The sequence below is a fragment of the Oncorhynchus kisutch genome, unplaced genomic scaffold, assembly GCF_002021735.2.
Source record: "Oncorhynchus kisutch isolate 150728-3 unplaced genomic scaffold, Okis_V2 scaffold1321, whole genome shotgun sequence".
Lineage (NCBI taxonomy): Eukaryota > Metazoa > Chordata > Actinopteri > Salmoniformes > Salmonidae > Oncorhynchus > Oncorhynchus kisutch.
Window position 1 is genome coordinate 23,876 of NW_022263266.1, and position 16,125 is coordinate 40,000.

Below are 16,125 nucleotides of genomic sequence, written 5' to 3' on the forward strand. Positions count from 1 at the left end.
CAACTGCCTGGCACCCTCCACAGCAACCCGCCAAAGCCCCCACCATTTCTCCTTCACCCAAATCCAGATAGCTGATGTTCTGAAAGAGCTGCAAAATCTGGACCCCTACAAGTCAGCCGTACTAGATAATCTGGACCCTCTCTTTCTAAAATTATCTGCAGAAATTGTGGCAACCCCTATTACTAGCCTGTTCAACCTCTCTTTCGTATCGCCTGAGATTCCCAAAGATTGGAAAGCTGCTGCGGTCATCCCCCACTTCAAAGGGGGTGACACTCTAGACCCAAACTGCTACAGAACTATATCAATCCTACCCTGTCTTTCTAAGATCTTCGAAAGCCAAGTTAAAGAACTGCTTACCAACCATTTCGATTCCACCATACCTTCTCCGCTATGCAATCTGGTTTCAGAGCTGGTCATGGGTGCACCTCAGCCACGCTCAAGGTCCTAAACGACATCATAACCGCCATCGATAAGAGACATTACTGCGCAGCCGTATTCATCAACCTGGCCAAGGCTTTCGACTCTGTTAATCACCACATTCTTATTGGCAGACTCGACAGCCTTGGTTTCTCAAATGATTGCCTCACCTGGTTCACCAACTACTTCTCTGATAGAGTTCAGTGTGTCAAATCGGAGGGCCTGTTGTCCGGACCTCTGGCAGTCTCTATGGGGGTGCCACAGGGTTCCATCCTCGGGCCGACTCTCTTCTCTGTATACTTCAATGATGTTGCTCTTGCTGCTGGTGATTCTCTGATACACCTCTACGCAGACGACACCATTCTGTAACTTCTGGCCCCTCTTTGGACACTGTGTTAACTAACCTCAAGACGAGCTTCAATGCCATACAACTCTCCTTCCGTGGCCTCTAACTGCTCTTAAACGCAAGTAAAACTAAATGCATGCTAATCAACCGATCACTGCCCGCACCTGCCCGCCCGTCCAACATCACTACTCTGGACGGTTCTGACTTAGAATACGTGGACAACTACAAATACCTAGGTGTCTGATTAGACTGTAAACTCTCCTTCCAGACCCACATCAAACATCTCCAATCCAAAATTAAATCTAGAATCGGCTTCCTATATCGCAACAAAGCATCCTTCACCCTTGCTGCCAAACATACCCTCGTAAAACTGACCATCCTACTGATCCTCGACTTCGGTGATGTCATCTATAAAATAGCCTCCAATACTCTACTCAACAAACTGGATGCAGTCTATCACAGTGCCATCCGTTTTGTCACCAAAGTCCCATACACTACCCACCATTGCGACCTGTACGTCCTGGTTGGTTGGCCCTCGCTTCATACTCGTCGCCAAACCCACTGGCTCCAGGTCATCTACAAGTCCCTGCTAGGTAAAACCCCGCCTTATCTCAGCTTACTGGTCACCATAGCAGCACCCACTCATAGCACGTGCTCCAGCAGGTATATCTCACTGGCCACCCCCAAAGCCAATTCCTCCTTTGGCCACCTTTCCTTCCAGTTCTCTGCTGCCAATGACTGGAACGAACTGCAAAAATCTCTGAAGCTGGAATCACCTCTTCCCCTACTGTATTTATTTATTTTTGCTCCATTGCACCCCATTATTTCTCCACTGCAAATCTACCATTCCAGTGTTTTACTTGCTATATTGCATTTACCTCGCCACTATGGCCTTTTTTTGCCTTTACCTCCCTTATGGGGCGGCAGTGTAGCCTAGTGGTTAGAGCATTGGACTAGTAACCGAAAGGTTGCAAGTTCAAATCCCCGAGCTGACAAGGTACAAAGGTACAAAATCTGTCGTTCTGCCCTTGAACAGGCAGTTAACCCACTGTTCCTAGGCCGTCATTGAAAATAAGAATTTGTTCTTAACTGACTTGCCTAATAAAATAAAGGTTAAAAAAAAACTCATTTGCTCATTTGCTCACCTCATTTGCTCACCTCATTTGCTCACATTGTATATAGACTTATTTTTCTACTGTATTATTGACTGTATGTTTGTTTTACTCCATGTGTAACTCTGTGTTGTTGTATGTGTCGAATTGCTTTGCTTTATCTTGGCCAGGTCGCAATTGCAAATGAGAACTTGTTCTCAACTAGCCTACCTGGTTAAATAAAGGTGTTCTCAACTAGCCTACCTGGTTAAATAAAGGTGTTCTCAACTAGCCTACCTGGTTAAATAAAGGTGTTCTCAACTAGCCTACCTGGTTAAATAAAGGTGTTCTCAACTAGCCTACCTGGTTAAATAAAGGTGTTCTCAACTAGCCTACCTGGTTAAATAAAGGTGAAATGAAAAATACACACAAAAAGAAAACAAGAAGTGATGCAGTCAGTCTTTCCTGAACCCCAAGAGTGACTGGCATGTATAGTATTGATATTAGCCCTCCGAGTACAATGAAGAGCAAAACATGCTGCTCTGTTCTGAGCCATCTGCATCTTAACTAGGTCCTTCTTTGCAGCAATTGACTACGACTGGACAATAATCAAGATAAGATAAAACTAGAGTCTGCTCTGTGTGGTGTCAGAGACAGACCTCTCTCCATCTTTACAATTTTACATCTTTACAACCATTGAATCTATATGTTATGACTATGACAGTTTACATTCTAAGGTAACACCAAGTAATTTAGTCTCCTCAACTTGCTCAACAGTCACACTATTCATTACCAGATTCAGATGAGGTCTAGGACTTAGGGAATGATTTGTACCAAATACAATGCTCTTAGTTTTTGAGATATTCAGGGCCAGTTTATTTCTGGCCACCCATTCCAAAAGTGACTGCAACTCTTTGTTTAGAGTTGATTTTAGAGGTTGACTGATTAATCGGAATGGCCAATTAATTAGGGCCGATTTCAAGTTTTCATAACGATCGGAAATCGGTATTTTTGGGCGCCGATTTCCGATTTTAAAAAAAGTATAATTATACCTTTATTTAACCAGGCAAGTCAGTTAAGAACACATTCTTATTCTCAATGACAGCCTAGGAACGGTGGGTTAACTGTTCCAGTTTCAACTGACCTGAGCCCTAGGACCATGCCCCAGGACTACCTGACATGATGACTCCTTGCTGTCCCCAGTCTACCTGGCTATGCTGCTGCTCCAGTTTCAACCTCCACCTGACTGTGCTGCTGCTCTAGTTTCAACTGTTCTGCCTTATTATTATTCGACCATGCTGGTCATTTATGAACATTGAACATCTTGACCATGTTCTGTTATAATCTCCACCCGGCACAGCCAGAAGAGGACTGGCCACCCCACATAGCCTGGTTCCTCTCTAGGTTTCTTCCTAGGTATTGGCCTTTCTAGGGAGTTTTTCCTAGCCACCGTGCTTCTACACCTGCATTGCTTGCTGTTTGGGGTTTTGGGCTGGGTTTCTGTACAGCACTTTGGGATATCAGCTGATGTACGAAGGGCTATATAAATAAATTTGATTTGATTTGATCTTATTCTCAATGACAGCCTAGGAACGGTGGGTTAACTGCCAGAACGACAGATTTTCACCTTGTTAGCTCAGGGGATCCAATCTTGCAACCGTACAGTTAACTAGTCCCAACGCTCTAACCATTGCACTCCACGAGGAGCCTGCCTGTTACGCGAATGCAGTAGGAGCCAAGGTAAGTTGCTAGCTAGCATTAAACATATCTTATAAAAAACAATCAATCATAATCACTAGTTATAACTACTGATCCAGTTTAGCAGGCAATATAAACCAGGTGAAATTGTGTAATTTCTCTTGCATTCATTGCACGCAGAGTCAGGGTATATGCAACATTTTGGGCTGCCTGGCTCATTGCGAACTAATTTGCCAGAATTTTACGTAATTATGACATAACATTGAAGGTTGTGCAATGTAACAAGAATATTTAGACTTGGGGATGCCACCCGTTAGATAAAATACCGAACAGTTCCGGATTTCACTAAAAGAATAAACGTTTTATTTTCGAAATGATAGTTTTCGGATTCCACCATATTAATGACCAAAGGCTTGTTCGTATTTCTGTGTGTTATTATGTTATAATTAAGTCTGATTTGATAGAGCAGTCTGACTGAGCAGCAGCAGGCCCGTAATCATTCATTCAAACAGCACTTTTGTGCATTTTGCCAGCAGCTCTTCGCAAGCACAGCGCTGTTTATGACTTCAAGCCTATCAGCCTAATGGCTGGTGTAACCAATGTGAAATGGCTCGCTAGTTAGCTGGGTGTGTGGTAATAACGTTTATAGCGCTAATAGAAACACAAAAAAAAGGCTGATTAATCGGCATCGACTTTTTTGGTCCTCCAATAATTGGATCGGCGTTGTAAAATCATAATCGGTCGACCTCTAGTTGATTTCTCTAGCTGTGGTTGTATCATCAGCATAGCCTAGTGGTTAGAGGGGCGGCAGGTAGCCTAGTGGTTAGAGGAGTGGCAGGTAGCCTAGTGGTTAGAGGGGCGGCAGGTAGCCTAGTGGTTAGAGGGGCGGCAGGTAGCCTAGTGGTTAGAGGAGCGGCAGGTAGCCTAGTGGTTAGAGGGGCGGCAGGTAGCCTAGTGGTTAGAGGGGCGGCAGGTAGTCTAGTGGTTAGAGGAGCGGCAGGTAGCCTAGTGGTTAGAGGAGCGGCAGGTAGCCTAGTGGTTAGAGGGGCGGCAGGTAGTCTAGTGGTTAGAGGGGCGGCAGGTAGCCTAGTGGTTAGAGGAGCGGCAGGTAGCCTAGTGGTTAGAGGAGCGGCAGGGTAGCCTAGTGGTTAGAGGGGCGGCAGGGTAGCCTAGTGGTTAGAGGGGCGGCAGGTAGCCTAGTGGTTAGAGCGTTGGGCTTGTAACCAAAAGGTTGCTGGATCAAATTCCTGAGCTGACAAGGTCGTTACAACAAGGCAATTAACCCACTGTTCTCTGGTAGGCTGTCATTGTACGTAAGAATTTGTTCTTAACTGACTTGCCTATAAAGGTTACATAGAGAGCTGCCCTGCGGTACATGTTTGACATCAGAGAAGCTTCCAATAAAGGCAACCCTCTGAGTTCTTGATACTGTAGAACTGAATCCACGATATGGCAGAGGTTGAAAAGCCTTAAGACATACGTTATGGTCAATAATATCAAAGGCTCCACTGAAATCTAACAATACAGCTGCCACAATCGTATTATTATAAATGTATTCCAATCATTAGTCATTTGTCAGTTCAGTACGTGTTGAGTGCCTTTTTCTATAAGCATGCTGTCTGTTGGCAATTTGTTTACAGAGAAGTAGCACTGTATTTGGTCAAACACCATTTTTTCCAAAAGTTTGCTAAGAGCTGGTAGCAAGCTGATAGGTCTGCTGTTAGAACCAGTAAAGGACGCTTTACCATTCTTGGGTAGGGGAATGACTTTGGCTACCCACCAGGCCTCAGGACAAACATTTTCCTCTAGGCTCAGGTTAAAGATATGACTGATAGGAGCGGCTATATAGTCAGCTACCATCTTCTGTAGCTTTGCATACAAGTTGTCAATACTAGGAGTTTAACAATATTGCTAGATTTTTTTTAAATCTACCTCTCCCACACTAACTTTACAAAATGAATACTTACAATACTTTTTTTAATGCATGAATACGATGTTTGTTGTCGGCATTTCCTGCCTAAGTTTGCCCACTTTGCCAATGAAGTAATCATTAAAATAATTGGCAACATCAAATGGTTTTGTGACGAAAAAGCCATCTGATTCGATGAAAGACTGAGTTGAATTTGTCTTTCTGTCCATTATGTCATTCAAAGTACTCAAGTTTTTTTCTATCAATCTTTATATCATTGATCTTGGCTTCATAATACAGTTTATTTTTCTTCTTGTTGAGTTTAGTCACATAATTTCTCGATTTGCAGCCACTCAGATGTACAGCCAGACTTATTAGCCACTCCTTTTGCCCCATCTCTTTCAACCATACAGTTTTTCAATCCCTCATCAATCCATGGAGCCTTAACAGTTCTAACAGTCAGTTTCTGAACAGATGCATGTTTATCAATAATCAGAAGAAGCAATTTCATCAAGTGCAGCAGCGTCTGGATGCTCCTTATTAATTACATCAGACCCACAAATATGTTTAACATCATCCACATAAGAGTCACAGGTTACTCTTTTGTATGATCTCTGATAAACTATTTTAGGCCCAGCTTTTGGAATCTTGGCTTTTTCTCTGGCTGGGATGATAAGACCACCTGCCTAGCCACAGAGATGCATTGTACATCCTAGACTCAGGAGGCGGGAGGGTTTGTCTGGGAAAACAGAGGCGAAGTGAGGACGACATCGCGTCTGAACACATGGAAAACCAGCAGCCAGAGGGGTAAAGTCTGGGTAAAAGTATAGAGCCTTCATTTTTGTGGACCCCAGCAGAACAGTATCCCAAATGTATAGAGTCAGGCTAAGGGAGAGTTGGAATCGTCATGTTATCAAGCTTTGGTTTTTGACATAAACATGCATTCAGAAAGTATTCAGAAACATTCACTTTTTCAAAATATTATTACGTTACAGCCTTCTTCTAAAATTGATTTAAATAAATAAAAATCCTCAATCTACATACAATACTCCACAATGACGAAACGAAAACAGGTTTTTAAAATTCTTGCATATATATAAGAAATATAAAACAGAAATAATATTATTTACATAAGTATTCAGACCCTTTGCTATGAGACTCGAAATTGAGCTCAGATGCATCCTATTTCCATTGATCATCCTTGAGATGTTTCTACAACTTGATCGGAGTCCATCTGAGGTAAATTCAATTGATTGGACATGGTTTGGAAAGGCACACACCTGTCTATATAAGGTCCCACAGTTGAAAGAGCATGTCAGAGCCAAAAACCAAGCCATGAGGTAGAAGGAATGATCTGTATAGCTCTGAGACAGGATTGTCTCGAGGCACAGATCTGGAGAAGGGTACCAAAAAATTGCTGCAGCATTGAAGGTCCCCAAGAACACAGTGGCTTCCAACATTCTTAAATGGAAGAAGTTTGGAACCACCAAGACTCTTCCTAGAGCTGGCCGCCCAGCCAAACTGAGCAATCGGGGGAGAAGGGCCTTGGTCAGGGAGGTGACCAAGAACGTTATGGTCACTCTGACAGACCTCCAGAGTTCCTCTGTGGAAAGGGGAGAAACTTCCAGAAGGACAACCATCTCTGCAGCACTCCTCCAATCAGGCCTTTAAGGTCAAGTGGCCAGATGGAAGCCACTCCTCAGTGAAAGGCACACAAAATCCTGTTTGGAGTTTGCCAAAAGGCACCAAAGGCTCTTGGACCACGAGAAACAAGATCTCTGGTCTCTGGTCTGATGAAACCAAGAATGAACTCTTTTGCCTGAATGCCAAGTGTCACGTCTGGAGGAAACCTGGCACCATCTCTACAGTGAAGCATGGTGGTGTAGCATCATGTTGTGGGGATGTTTTTTGGGAGACTAGTTAGGATTGAGGGAAAGATGAACAGAGCAAAGTACAGAGAGATTCTTGACGATAACCTGCTCCAGAGTGCTCAGGACCTCAGACTGGGGTGAAGGTTCACCTTCCAACAGGCCAACAAGCCTAAGCACACAGCCAAGACAATGCAGGAGTGGCTTCAGGACAAGTCTCTGAATGTCCTTGAGTGGCCCAGCCAGAGCCCGGACTTGAACCTGATCGAACATCTCTGGTGAAACCTGAAAATTGCTGTGCAGCAACGCTCCCCATCCATCCTGACAGAGCTTTGGCAGGATCTGCAAAGAAGAATAGGATAAACTCCCCAAATACAGGTGTGCCAAGCTTGTAGCGTCATACCCAAGAAGACTCGAGGCTGTAATCGCTGCCAAAGGTGCTCCAACAAAGTACTGAGTAATGGGTATGAATACTTATGGAAATGTCATATTTCAGTATTGTATTTTTTATAAACAAACAAAAAATCGAAAAGTGTTTTTGCTTTGTCATTATGGGGTATTGTGATGTCATTATGGGGTATTGTGATGTCATTATGGGGTATTGTGTGTAGATTGATCAGGGATTTTTTCTTTTTAATACATTTTAGAATGAGGCTGTAACGTAACAAAATGTGGAAAAAGTCAAGGGGTCTGAACACCTTTCTGAAAACACTGTATGATTATGCTTAACGCATAACTAACACTTGTCGTATTTGGTGTTTTCTCTTGTTTTTAAGTCTTTTTCTATCACTCTCTCAGGAACCCGAAGGAGGAAGAGAAAGTCAAAAGCTTCAGCTGAAATGTCATTATCAGCTGTACAACAGGAGGGGTAATGGCAGATAAGGAGGGGTGGAGTAAGTGTGTGTATAGTGTGATTATAAAGCCATGGAAGAAGATTACATAGTCAGAGGCCATAAGTCTCGAAGGTGTAAACATACAAATCAACTGAGAATATGAATCATGTTTTATTTTCTGTTCATTTATAAGGAATTTCAAAGTTTGTATAATATTGCACAGTATGGAGTTACTATTCAAAAAGGAAGGACTGTTGGATTTTAGCTTTAAAATATACTAATTCAAGTTACCATACTAGAACTTACTGATTACATTACATGTATAAGGAATATATGTTGGGGTTAATGAAGGGTGGATAAGAATTTGGTGTATGGAAAGGTACTGAGTGAGACAAGGGGAAGTCCAGAAAGTTCATATTCTGTTCCTAAGGAGGGAGGCAACAGGCAACACTTTCAGTTCCTGATAAGGCAGGCCAGCTACGGAACTAGGGAGGAGTGAGGAATTCAGCTCGAGGTCAAGTCAACAGATGAAGTGAGAAGATACCTCTGGGAGGGGTGCCAGAGAGGCCCACCCCAACGACCCTCCTACTACAGTCCAATCTCACATGCATGCACTTTAACTCCCACAAAGGTTCTAGCATCAGGCAGGGCCATGACTACACCAGTTTAAGGAAACACTTAAGTTCCTGCCTAGCAACAGAGATGTATTGGCTGTCTAGATGTGCAAGGAGTTGACTCCGCCTAGTAGGAGGATATAAATATACGTATGTGCTTGTGTAATCATGCTTTGTCTTTGCAGTTGTTTGACCCAGAGGGTGAATAAACTCGGTTTGATCTTTTTCTAGATGTTTATTAGAGTTTTTTTAACTTTGTTTGTTCAGAAACAGTTTACATCACATACTCTATCAAGCATTTCACAAACATTATCTAGATACTGACTGTTAGCACTTGGTGGCCTATAGCAACATCCCCAAAAAATAGGCATTAGATGAGGCAGATGAACCTGCAACCACAACACTTCAATAACATGTGAAGGTGTGATTACAGTTTTGCAAGGAATGACATCACCAAATCCTTAAATAATTGTTTACAACTGGGTCTGCTTTCCAACTTTGTCTGGGACTCTGAGAAACTTGTATTGTGCTTTGATGAAAGTTGGGTTTCATAAACTTAGCAGGTATCTGTATAGCACTCACTCTAATGGTGGTAGGTTGTCGTTCGCTGCTTGTCGTTCGCTGCTTATCTTACAGTGGGCTGGGTCCTATATAACTACAGGGGAGGTGTTGTAGACTGTGTATCTTATAGTGGGCTGGGTCCTATATAACTACAGGGGAGGTGTTGTAGACTGTGTACCTTACAGTGGGCTGGGTCCTATATAACTACAGGGGAGGTGTTGTAAACTGTGTATCTTATAGTGGGCTGGGTCCTATATAACTACAGGGGAGGTGTTGTAGACTGTGTATCTTATAGTGGGCTGGGTCCTATATAACTACAGGGGAGGTGTTGTAGACTGTGTATCTTACAGTGGGATGGGTCCTATATAACTACAGGGGAGGTGTTGTAGACTGTGTATCTTATAGTGGTCTGGGTCCTATATAACTACAGGGGAGGTGTTGTAGACTGTATCTTACAGTGGGCTGGGTCCTATATAACTACAGGGGAGGTGTTGTTGTACTTTTTGCAGCAGGCATTAGACTATAGAAAATTAACACAGGTCTCATCAACAACCAGACACTTGTCCCTCCACTCAGGTGGTCTACTCTGATCTACCAGACACGTGTCTCTCCACTCAGGTGGTCTACTCTGATCTACCAGACACTTGTCCCCTCACTCAGGTGGTCTACTCTGATCTACCAGACACTTGTCCCTCCACTCAGGTGGTCTACTCTGATCTACCAGACACTTGTCCCTCCACTCAGGATGTCTACTCTGATCTACCAGTACCTGTCCGTCCACTCAGGTGGTCTACTCTGATCTACCAGTACCTGTCCCTCCACTCAGGTGGTCTACTCTGATCTACCAGTACCTGTCCCTCCACTCAGGTGGTCTACTCTGATCTACCAGTACCTGTCCCTCCACTCAGGTGGTCTACTCTGATCTACCAGTACCTGTCCCTCCACTCAGGTGGTCTACTCTGATCTACCAGTACCTGTCCCTCCACTCAGGTGGTCTACTCTGATCTACCAGTACCTGTCCCTCCACTCAGGTGGTCTACTCTGATCTACCAGTACCTGTCCCTCCACTCAGGTGGTCTCAAGCTCTATTACAGTATGTCAATCATCAACACATATTGACACAAACCCTCTACATACTTGAGTTTCTCCAGTCTGCAGTGTGGATCCTCCAGTCCAGCAGATAGGAGTCTGACTCCTGAGTCTCCTGAGCGATTGTTACTCAGGTCCAGCTCTTTCAGGTGTGAGGGGTTTGACCTCAGAGCTGAGACCAGAGATGCACAGCCTTCCTCTTCGACTCCACAGAGCGACAACCTGCAGAGTTGAACATGATTTAAAACTTCTAGTTTTTGATGGTGAAAAGAAAGTGGCAGCTTTATTCTCAGTCAAAGGGAGTGGATTGTCAGATTTACAATTAATTGTGTATTTCAGTCCTTTATAAACAGGAATACTGACCTCAGAGTCTCCAGTTTACAGTGGGGATTCCCCAGTCCAGCAGAGAGCAGCTTCACTCCTGAATCCTTCAGGTCATTGTTACTCAGATCCAGCTCTCTCAGGTATGAGGAGGTTGAACTGAGAACTGAGGCCAACACTTCACAGGACGTGTCTGTGAGTTTACAGCCAGTGAGTCTGTCAAAACAGAGTAAACATTTTAATATAAAACCATTGTATGTGGATCTAATAAAAGGCTCTCACTTGTTGACCAACTACAGGAATACTGACCTCAGAGTCTCCAGTTTACAGTGGGGATTCCACAGTCCAACAGAGAGCAGCTTCACTCCTGAATCCTTCAGGTCATTGTTACTCAGATCCAGCTCCCTCAGGTGTGAGGAGGTTGAACTGAGAGCTGAGACCAACACTTCACAGGATGTGTCTGTGAGTTCACAGTCAGCGAGTCTGTCAACACAGAGGAAATACCATGACAGACAGGTGTTATGTTACGCTTAGCTTTCCCTGCTCACACTGTTATCGTGCATGACTAATGTGAACACTGTGCATGCATGGCTTGATGCTGCAACTTCATCAGTTTGAATTATAATTTGTTCAAGAATTTTCAGCTGATAGACAATCTATTCAGCCAATGAAATTGCTGTTCCCACAAAGATAATCTCGGAAGCACAGAACTAAATCTCACGTAGCCTAATTGCGTCAGATGCTTGATTAAGTTCTGGGGGGAGACGTGTTAAAAAATATTCTAGAACGAGGAGTGGGAGCTACCGCCCTGCTTCACCCACCTCTGCAAGTTACGGTCAAGTCAATGGCCCAAATTAAATTTGAAAGTTGCGAACTTCTGCGAATTTGTTGATTTGCCAAAATGATCAGTGATGAAAAATCTGTGCACCGTAAAAAGGTTTCTCGTTAATTGTCACATCCCAGTCTGTTAACAGACAGTACGATACCAGTTATGTTACGTGTGTCATTCCACGATAGATTACAACAAAGGTAATTTGATCTGTGTGATAATCACTAGTATTTACAGAGCCTTTCTGCAGCCCTCCAAAACTGGGCCCAGTCTCCAACGTCCATCCACTAATTTTGATTTAAAGCTGATAACAGGAGCAGTCAAACTATTGTAAAGCTGGGGTAAATACTTAATCCACTTTAACGTCAGATATAGACTCCAGGTTTAATTAGAGCTACACAATGTCAGGTATAGACTCCAGGTTTAATTAGAGCTACACAATGTCAGATATAGACTCCAGGTTTAATTAGAGCTACACAATGTCAGGTATAGACTCCAGGTTTAATTAGAGCTACACAATGTCAGGTATAGACTCCAGGTTTAATTAGAGCTACACAATGTCAGGTATAGACTCCAGGTTTAATTAGAGCTACACAATGTCAGGTATAGACTCCAGGTTTAATTAGAGCTACACAATGTCAGGTATAGACTCCAGGTTTAATTAGAGATACACAATGTCAGGTATAGACTCCAGGTTTAATTAGAGCTACACAATGTCAGGTATAGACTCCAGGTTTAATTAGAGCTACACAATGTCAGGTATAGACTCCAAGTTAAATTAGAGCTACACAATGTCAGGTATAGACTCCAGGTTTAATTAGAGCTACACAATGTCAGGTATAGACTCCAGGTTTAATTAGAGAAACACAACGTCAGGTATAGACTCCAGGTTTAATTAGAGAAACACAACGTCAGGTATAGACACCAAACCATCAAAGATGAACATAGCTTTACGGGCTGTGAGTTTAAATAAAAGTCACTCAAATAAGGCCCATTATTATATTAGCAACACATGGAACAATTATCACTTGCTGATCAAGTAAAAGAACACTGACCTCAGAGTCTCCAGTTTACAGTGGGGATTCCCCAGTCCAACAGAGAGCAGCTTCACTCCTGAATCCTTCAGGTCATTGTTACTCAGATCCAGCTCCCTCAGGTGTGAGGAGGTTGAACTGAGAGCTGGGACCAACACTTCACAGGATGTGTCCGTGAGTTCACAGTCAGTGAGTCTGTCAACACAGAGTAAATACCATGACAGACAGGTTATTATAATGGTTTGTTTAGCTTTCCTTCCTAACACAGTTACCAGTGCACGACTAATGTGTGCACCATTCATACATGGTGTCACATCCTGATCTGTTTCACCTGTCTCTGTGCTTGTTGCCCATCTTCCCCATTATCCCCTGTGTATTTATACCTGTGTTCTCTGTCTGTTGCCAGTTCTTTTTGTTCGTCAGACCTACCAGCGCTGTTCCCTTGCTCCTGTTCTTCCTATAGTTCTGTTTTTTCCCAGTTTCCTGGTTTTGACCATTCCTGCCTGACCTGACCCTGCCTGCCATCCTGTACCTTTACACCCTCTATGGATTATTGACCCCTGCCTGCCTTGACCTGTCGTTTGCCTTGCCCTGTTATAGGAATACATTTTCGTTTCTTCAACCTTGTCTGCATTTTGGTCATATCTTAAAACGTGATTCACGGCTTGATGCCGCATTTTTATTTCATTTTAATTGTTTTCTTTTTCTGTTAATTGTATTTATTTTCACCCCTTTTTCTTCCCAATTTCGTGGTATTCAATTGGCAGTTACAGTCTTGTCCCATCACTGCAACTCCCATATGGACTCGGCAGAGGCGAAGGTCGAGAGCCGTGCGTCCTGCTAAGCTGCATTGCTTCTTACACACTGCTCGCTTAAACTTGAAGCCAGCCACACCAATGTGTTGGAGGAAACACCATACAACTGGCAACCGTGTCAGCGTGCATTACGCCCAGCCCACCACAAGGACCCATCAGCCGGCCAAACCCTCCCCTAACCCGGATGACACTGGGCCAATTGTGCGCTAACTCATGGGTCTCTAAGGTCGCGGCCGGCTGCGACACAGCCTGGGATCGAACCAGGATCTGTAGTGATGCAGTGCCACTAGGGAGGCCCGCAACAACTTTTTTTTAAATCAGTTTTAATTATAGTTTAAGAGTTTTCAGCTGATGAAAATACTGTTGTTCCCACGTACAGTAAAGTTTGGTCTGAGGGATAGTCACATGACTACTTACAGAGCCAGTCAGCCAATGAAAATGCTGCTGTAACTACTATTTATTTCGGTGTGCTTTATTTACATGAGTACTTACAGAGCTTTCCTGCAGCCTCTTACAGCAGGGAGCAGTCTCCTACGGCCCTCCTCTGACGTCTTGTATTCCTTCAGGTCAAACACATCCAGAACCACCTCTGATATCTGCAGCGTGTAGGCCAGCGCTGAACAGTGAGCAAGGGAGAGGTTTTTGGATCTGTCCTCTGACGTCAAATACTCACGGATTTCCTCCTGGACTGACTGGTCTTTCATCTCTATCAGACAGTGGAAGAGATTGATGCACCTCTCAGGGGAGATGTTCTTCCTCTGCATCACCGTAAGGGATCGGATCGTTCTCTGGACGCTCTCTGGACTGCTTTCTGTCTGTGTCACCAGACCTCGTAGGAGTTTTTGATTGGACTCCAGTGACATGCCATGAAGGAAGCGGACAAAAAGGTCCAGGTGTCCATTCTTACTCTCCAAGGCTTTATCCACAGCACTCTTCAGCAGCTCATCCAAGGTTAGCTCTTCAGACGCAGCTCTAGACTTTCTCTTGAGGAAGGGCTTCAGTTCAACCATGTTCTTGGTTGTGTAACAATGGTAAATGTAGACAGCCGAGAGAAACTCCTGAATGCTCAGATGAACAAAGCAGTACACCATTCTCTGAAATAACACAGACTCTTCTTTAAAGATTTGTGTGCACAATCCTGAGTACACTGAGGCTTCTTTGACATCAATGCCACACTCTTTCAGGTCTTCTTCATAGAACATCAGATTACCCTTCTCCAGATGTTCAAACGCCAGCTTCCCCAGCTTCAGAATAATCTCCTTATCTGACTCCACGAGCTCCTCTTGATCCATCTCATCTCTTCCATGATACTTCTGGTTCTTCAGGCTGGTCTGAATGAGCAGGAAGTGTATGGACATCTCAGTCAGAGTCGTGGGCATCTCTCTGCTCTTGTCTGTACTCAACATGTGTTCAAGGACTGTTGCAGAAATCCAACAGAAGACTGGAATGTGGCACATGATGTGGAGGCTCCTTGATGTCTTTATGTGTGAGATGATTCTGCTGGCCAGGTCCTCATCACTGAATCTCTTCCTGAAGTACTCCTCCTTCTGTGGGTCATTGAACCCTCGTACCTCTGTCACCTGGTCAACACACCCTGAAGGGATCTGATTGGCTGCTGCAGGTCGTGTAGTTATCCAAAGGAGAGCAGAGGGAAGCAGATTTCCCTTGATGAGATTTGTTAGCAGAACATCAACAGACGATGCCTGTGTGACATCAGACACCATTTCAATATGTTGAAAATCCAATGGAAGTCTGCTTTCATCCAAACCATCCAAGATGAACATAGCTTTACAGGCAGTGAGTTTCTTTGCATTGCCTATGTCTAGTTCTGTGTTGAAGTCATTTAAAAGTCTGAGAAGACTGTACTGCTGATCTTTAATCAAGTTCAGCTCCCGGAAAGGAAGCAGAAATATGACATCCACATCTTGGTTTGCCTTCCCTTCAGCCCAGTCTAGGATAAACTTCTGCACAGAGACAGTTTTTCCGATGCCAGCGATGCCCTTCGTCAGCACAGTTCTGATGCTTCTCTCCTGGCCAGGTAAGGGTTTAAAGATGTCATTGCAGTGGATTGCTGTGTCATGTGAGGTTGGTGTCCTGGTTGCTGTCTCTAGCTGCCACACCTCATGTTCATTGTTAACCCCTTCACTCTCTCCTTCTGTGATGTAGAGCTCTGTGTAAATCCTGTTGAGGGGAGTTTGATTCCCTGCTTTTTCCAAGCCTTCTTTCACACATGCATACCTCCTTGTCAGACTGTCTTTATGGTTTACTATAGCTCTCTGTAGGCTGTCATCCACTACAAGGGAAGTGTAAAAGGATGTGTATCAGACACATTCATTGACAGGATGAAAAGTGGGCCTTCCACAATTACAGTAACTTATATTATCTCATATTATTGTAGTTAAATACTGTAAATCATATTGAGGTATTGACTTAGCACACGTGTACAAGTGGTCTTACTGATTTCAGAGCCTCTTGCATCATTGGGTTCACTCAGGTGCCGTAGTACAGGAAGTGTTCTGGATTTCTTTCTACACTGAGGACAGTCATAGTCTCCTGAAGGAGCAGGTTTCTCCCAGTATCTGGTGATGCACTGTCTACAGAACCTGTGTCCACAGGTGATAGAGACTGGATCCCTCTGCACCTGCTGACACACTGCACACCTGGACTGATCCTCTTCCAGAGAGCTGAAAGAACATTATT

At 43.8% G+C, this 16,125-nt stretch overlaps 1 protein-coding gene across 4 annotated transcripts in view; it reads right to left on the bottom strand.

The window, feature by feature from the left end:
- The window catches only part of LOC116365963 (NACHT, LRR and PYD domains-containing protein 12-like), a 67,917-nt gene that overhangs the window by 5,385 nt on the left and 46,407 nt on the right, over positions 1-16,125 (bottom strand). For 2 of the 4 annotated variants that reach the window (XM_031818269.1, XM_031818271.1), the window contains exons 12-17: positions 15,883-16,109; positions 13,918-15,718; positions 12,632-12,805; positions 11,057-11,230; positions 10,790-10,963; positions 10,475-10,648 (exon numbers count right to left, since the gene is read on the bottom strand). In XM_031818269.1, the coding sequence (XP_031674129.1) occupies positions 10,475-10,648; positions 10,790-10,963; positions 11,057-11,230; positions 12,632-12,805; positions 13,918-15,718; positions 15,883-16,109 (2,724 nt within the window). The remainder of the gene's footprint in view (positions 1-10,474; positions 10,649-10,789; positions 10,964-11,056; positions 11,231-12,631; positions 12,806-13,917; positions 15,719-15,882; positions 16,110-16,125) is intronic. The other 2 variants (XM_031818270.1, XM_031818272.1) reach the window with 2 other exon arrangements.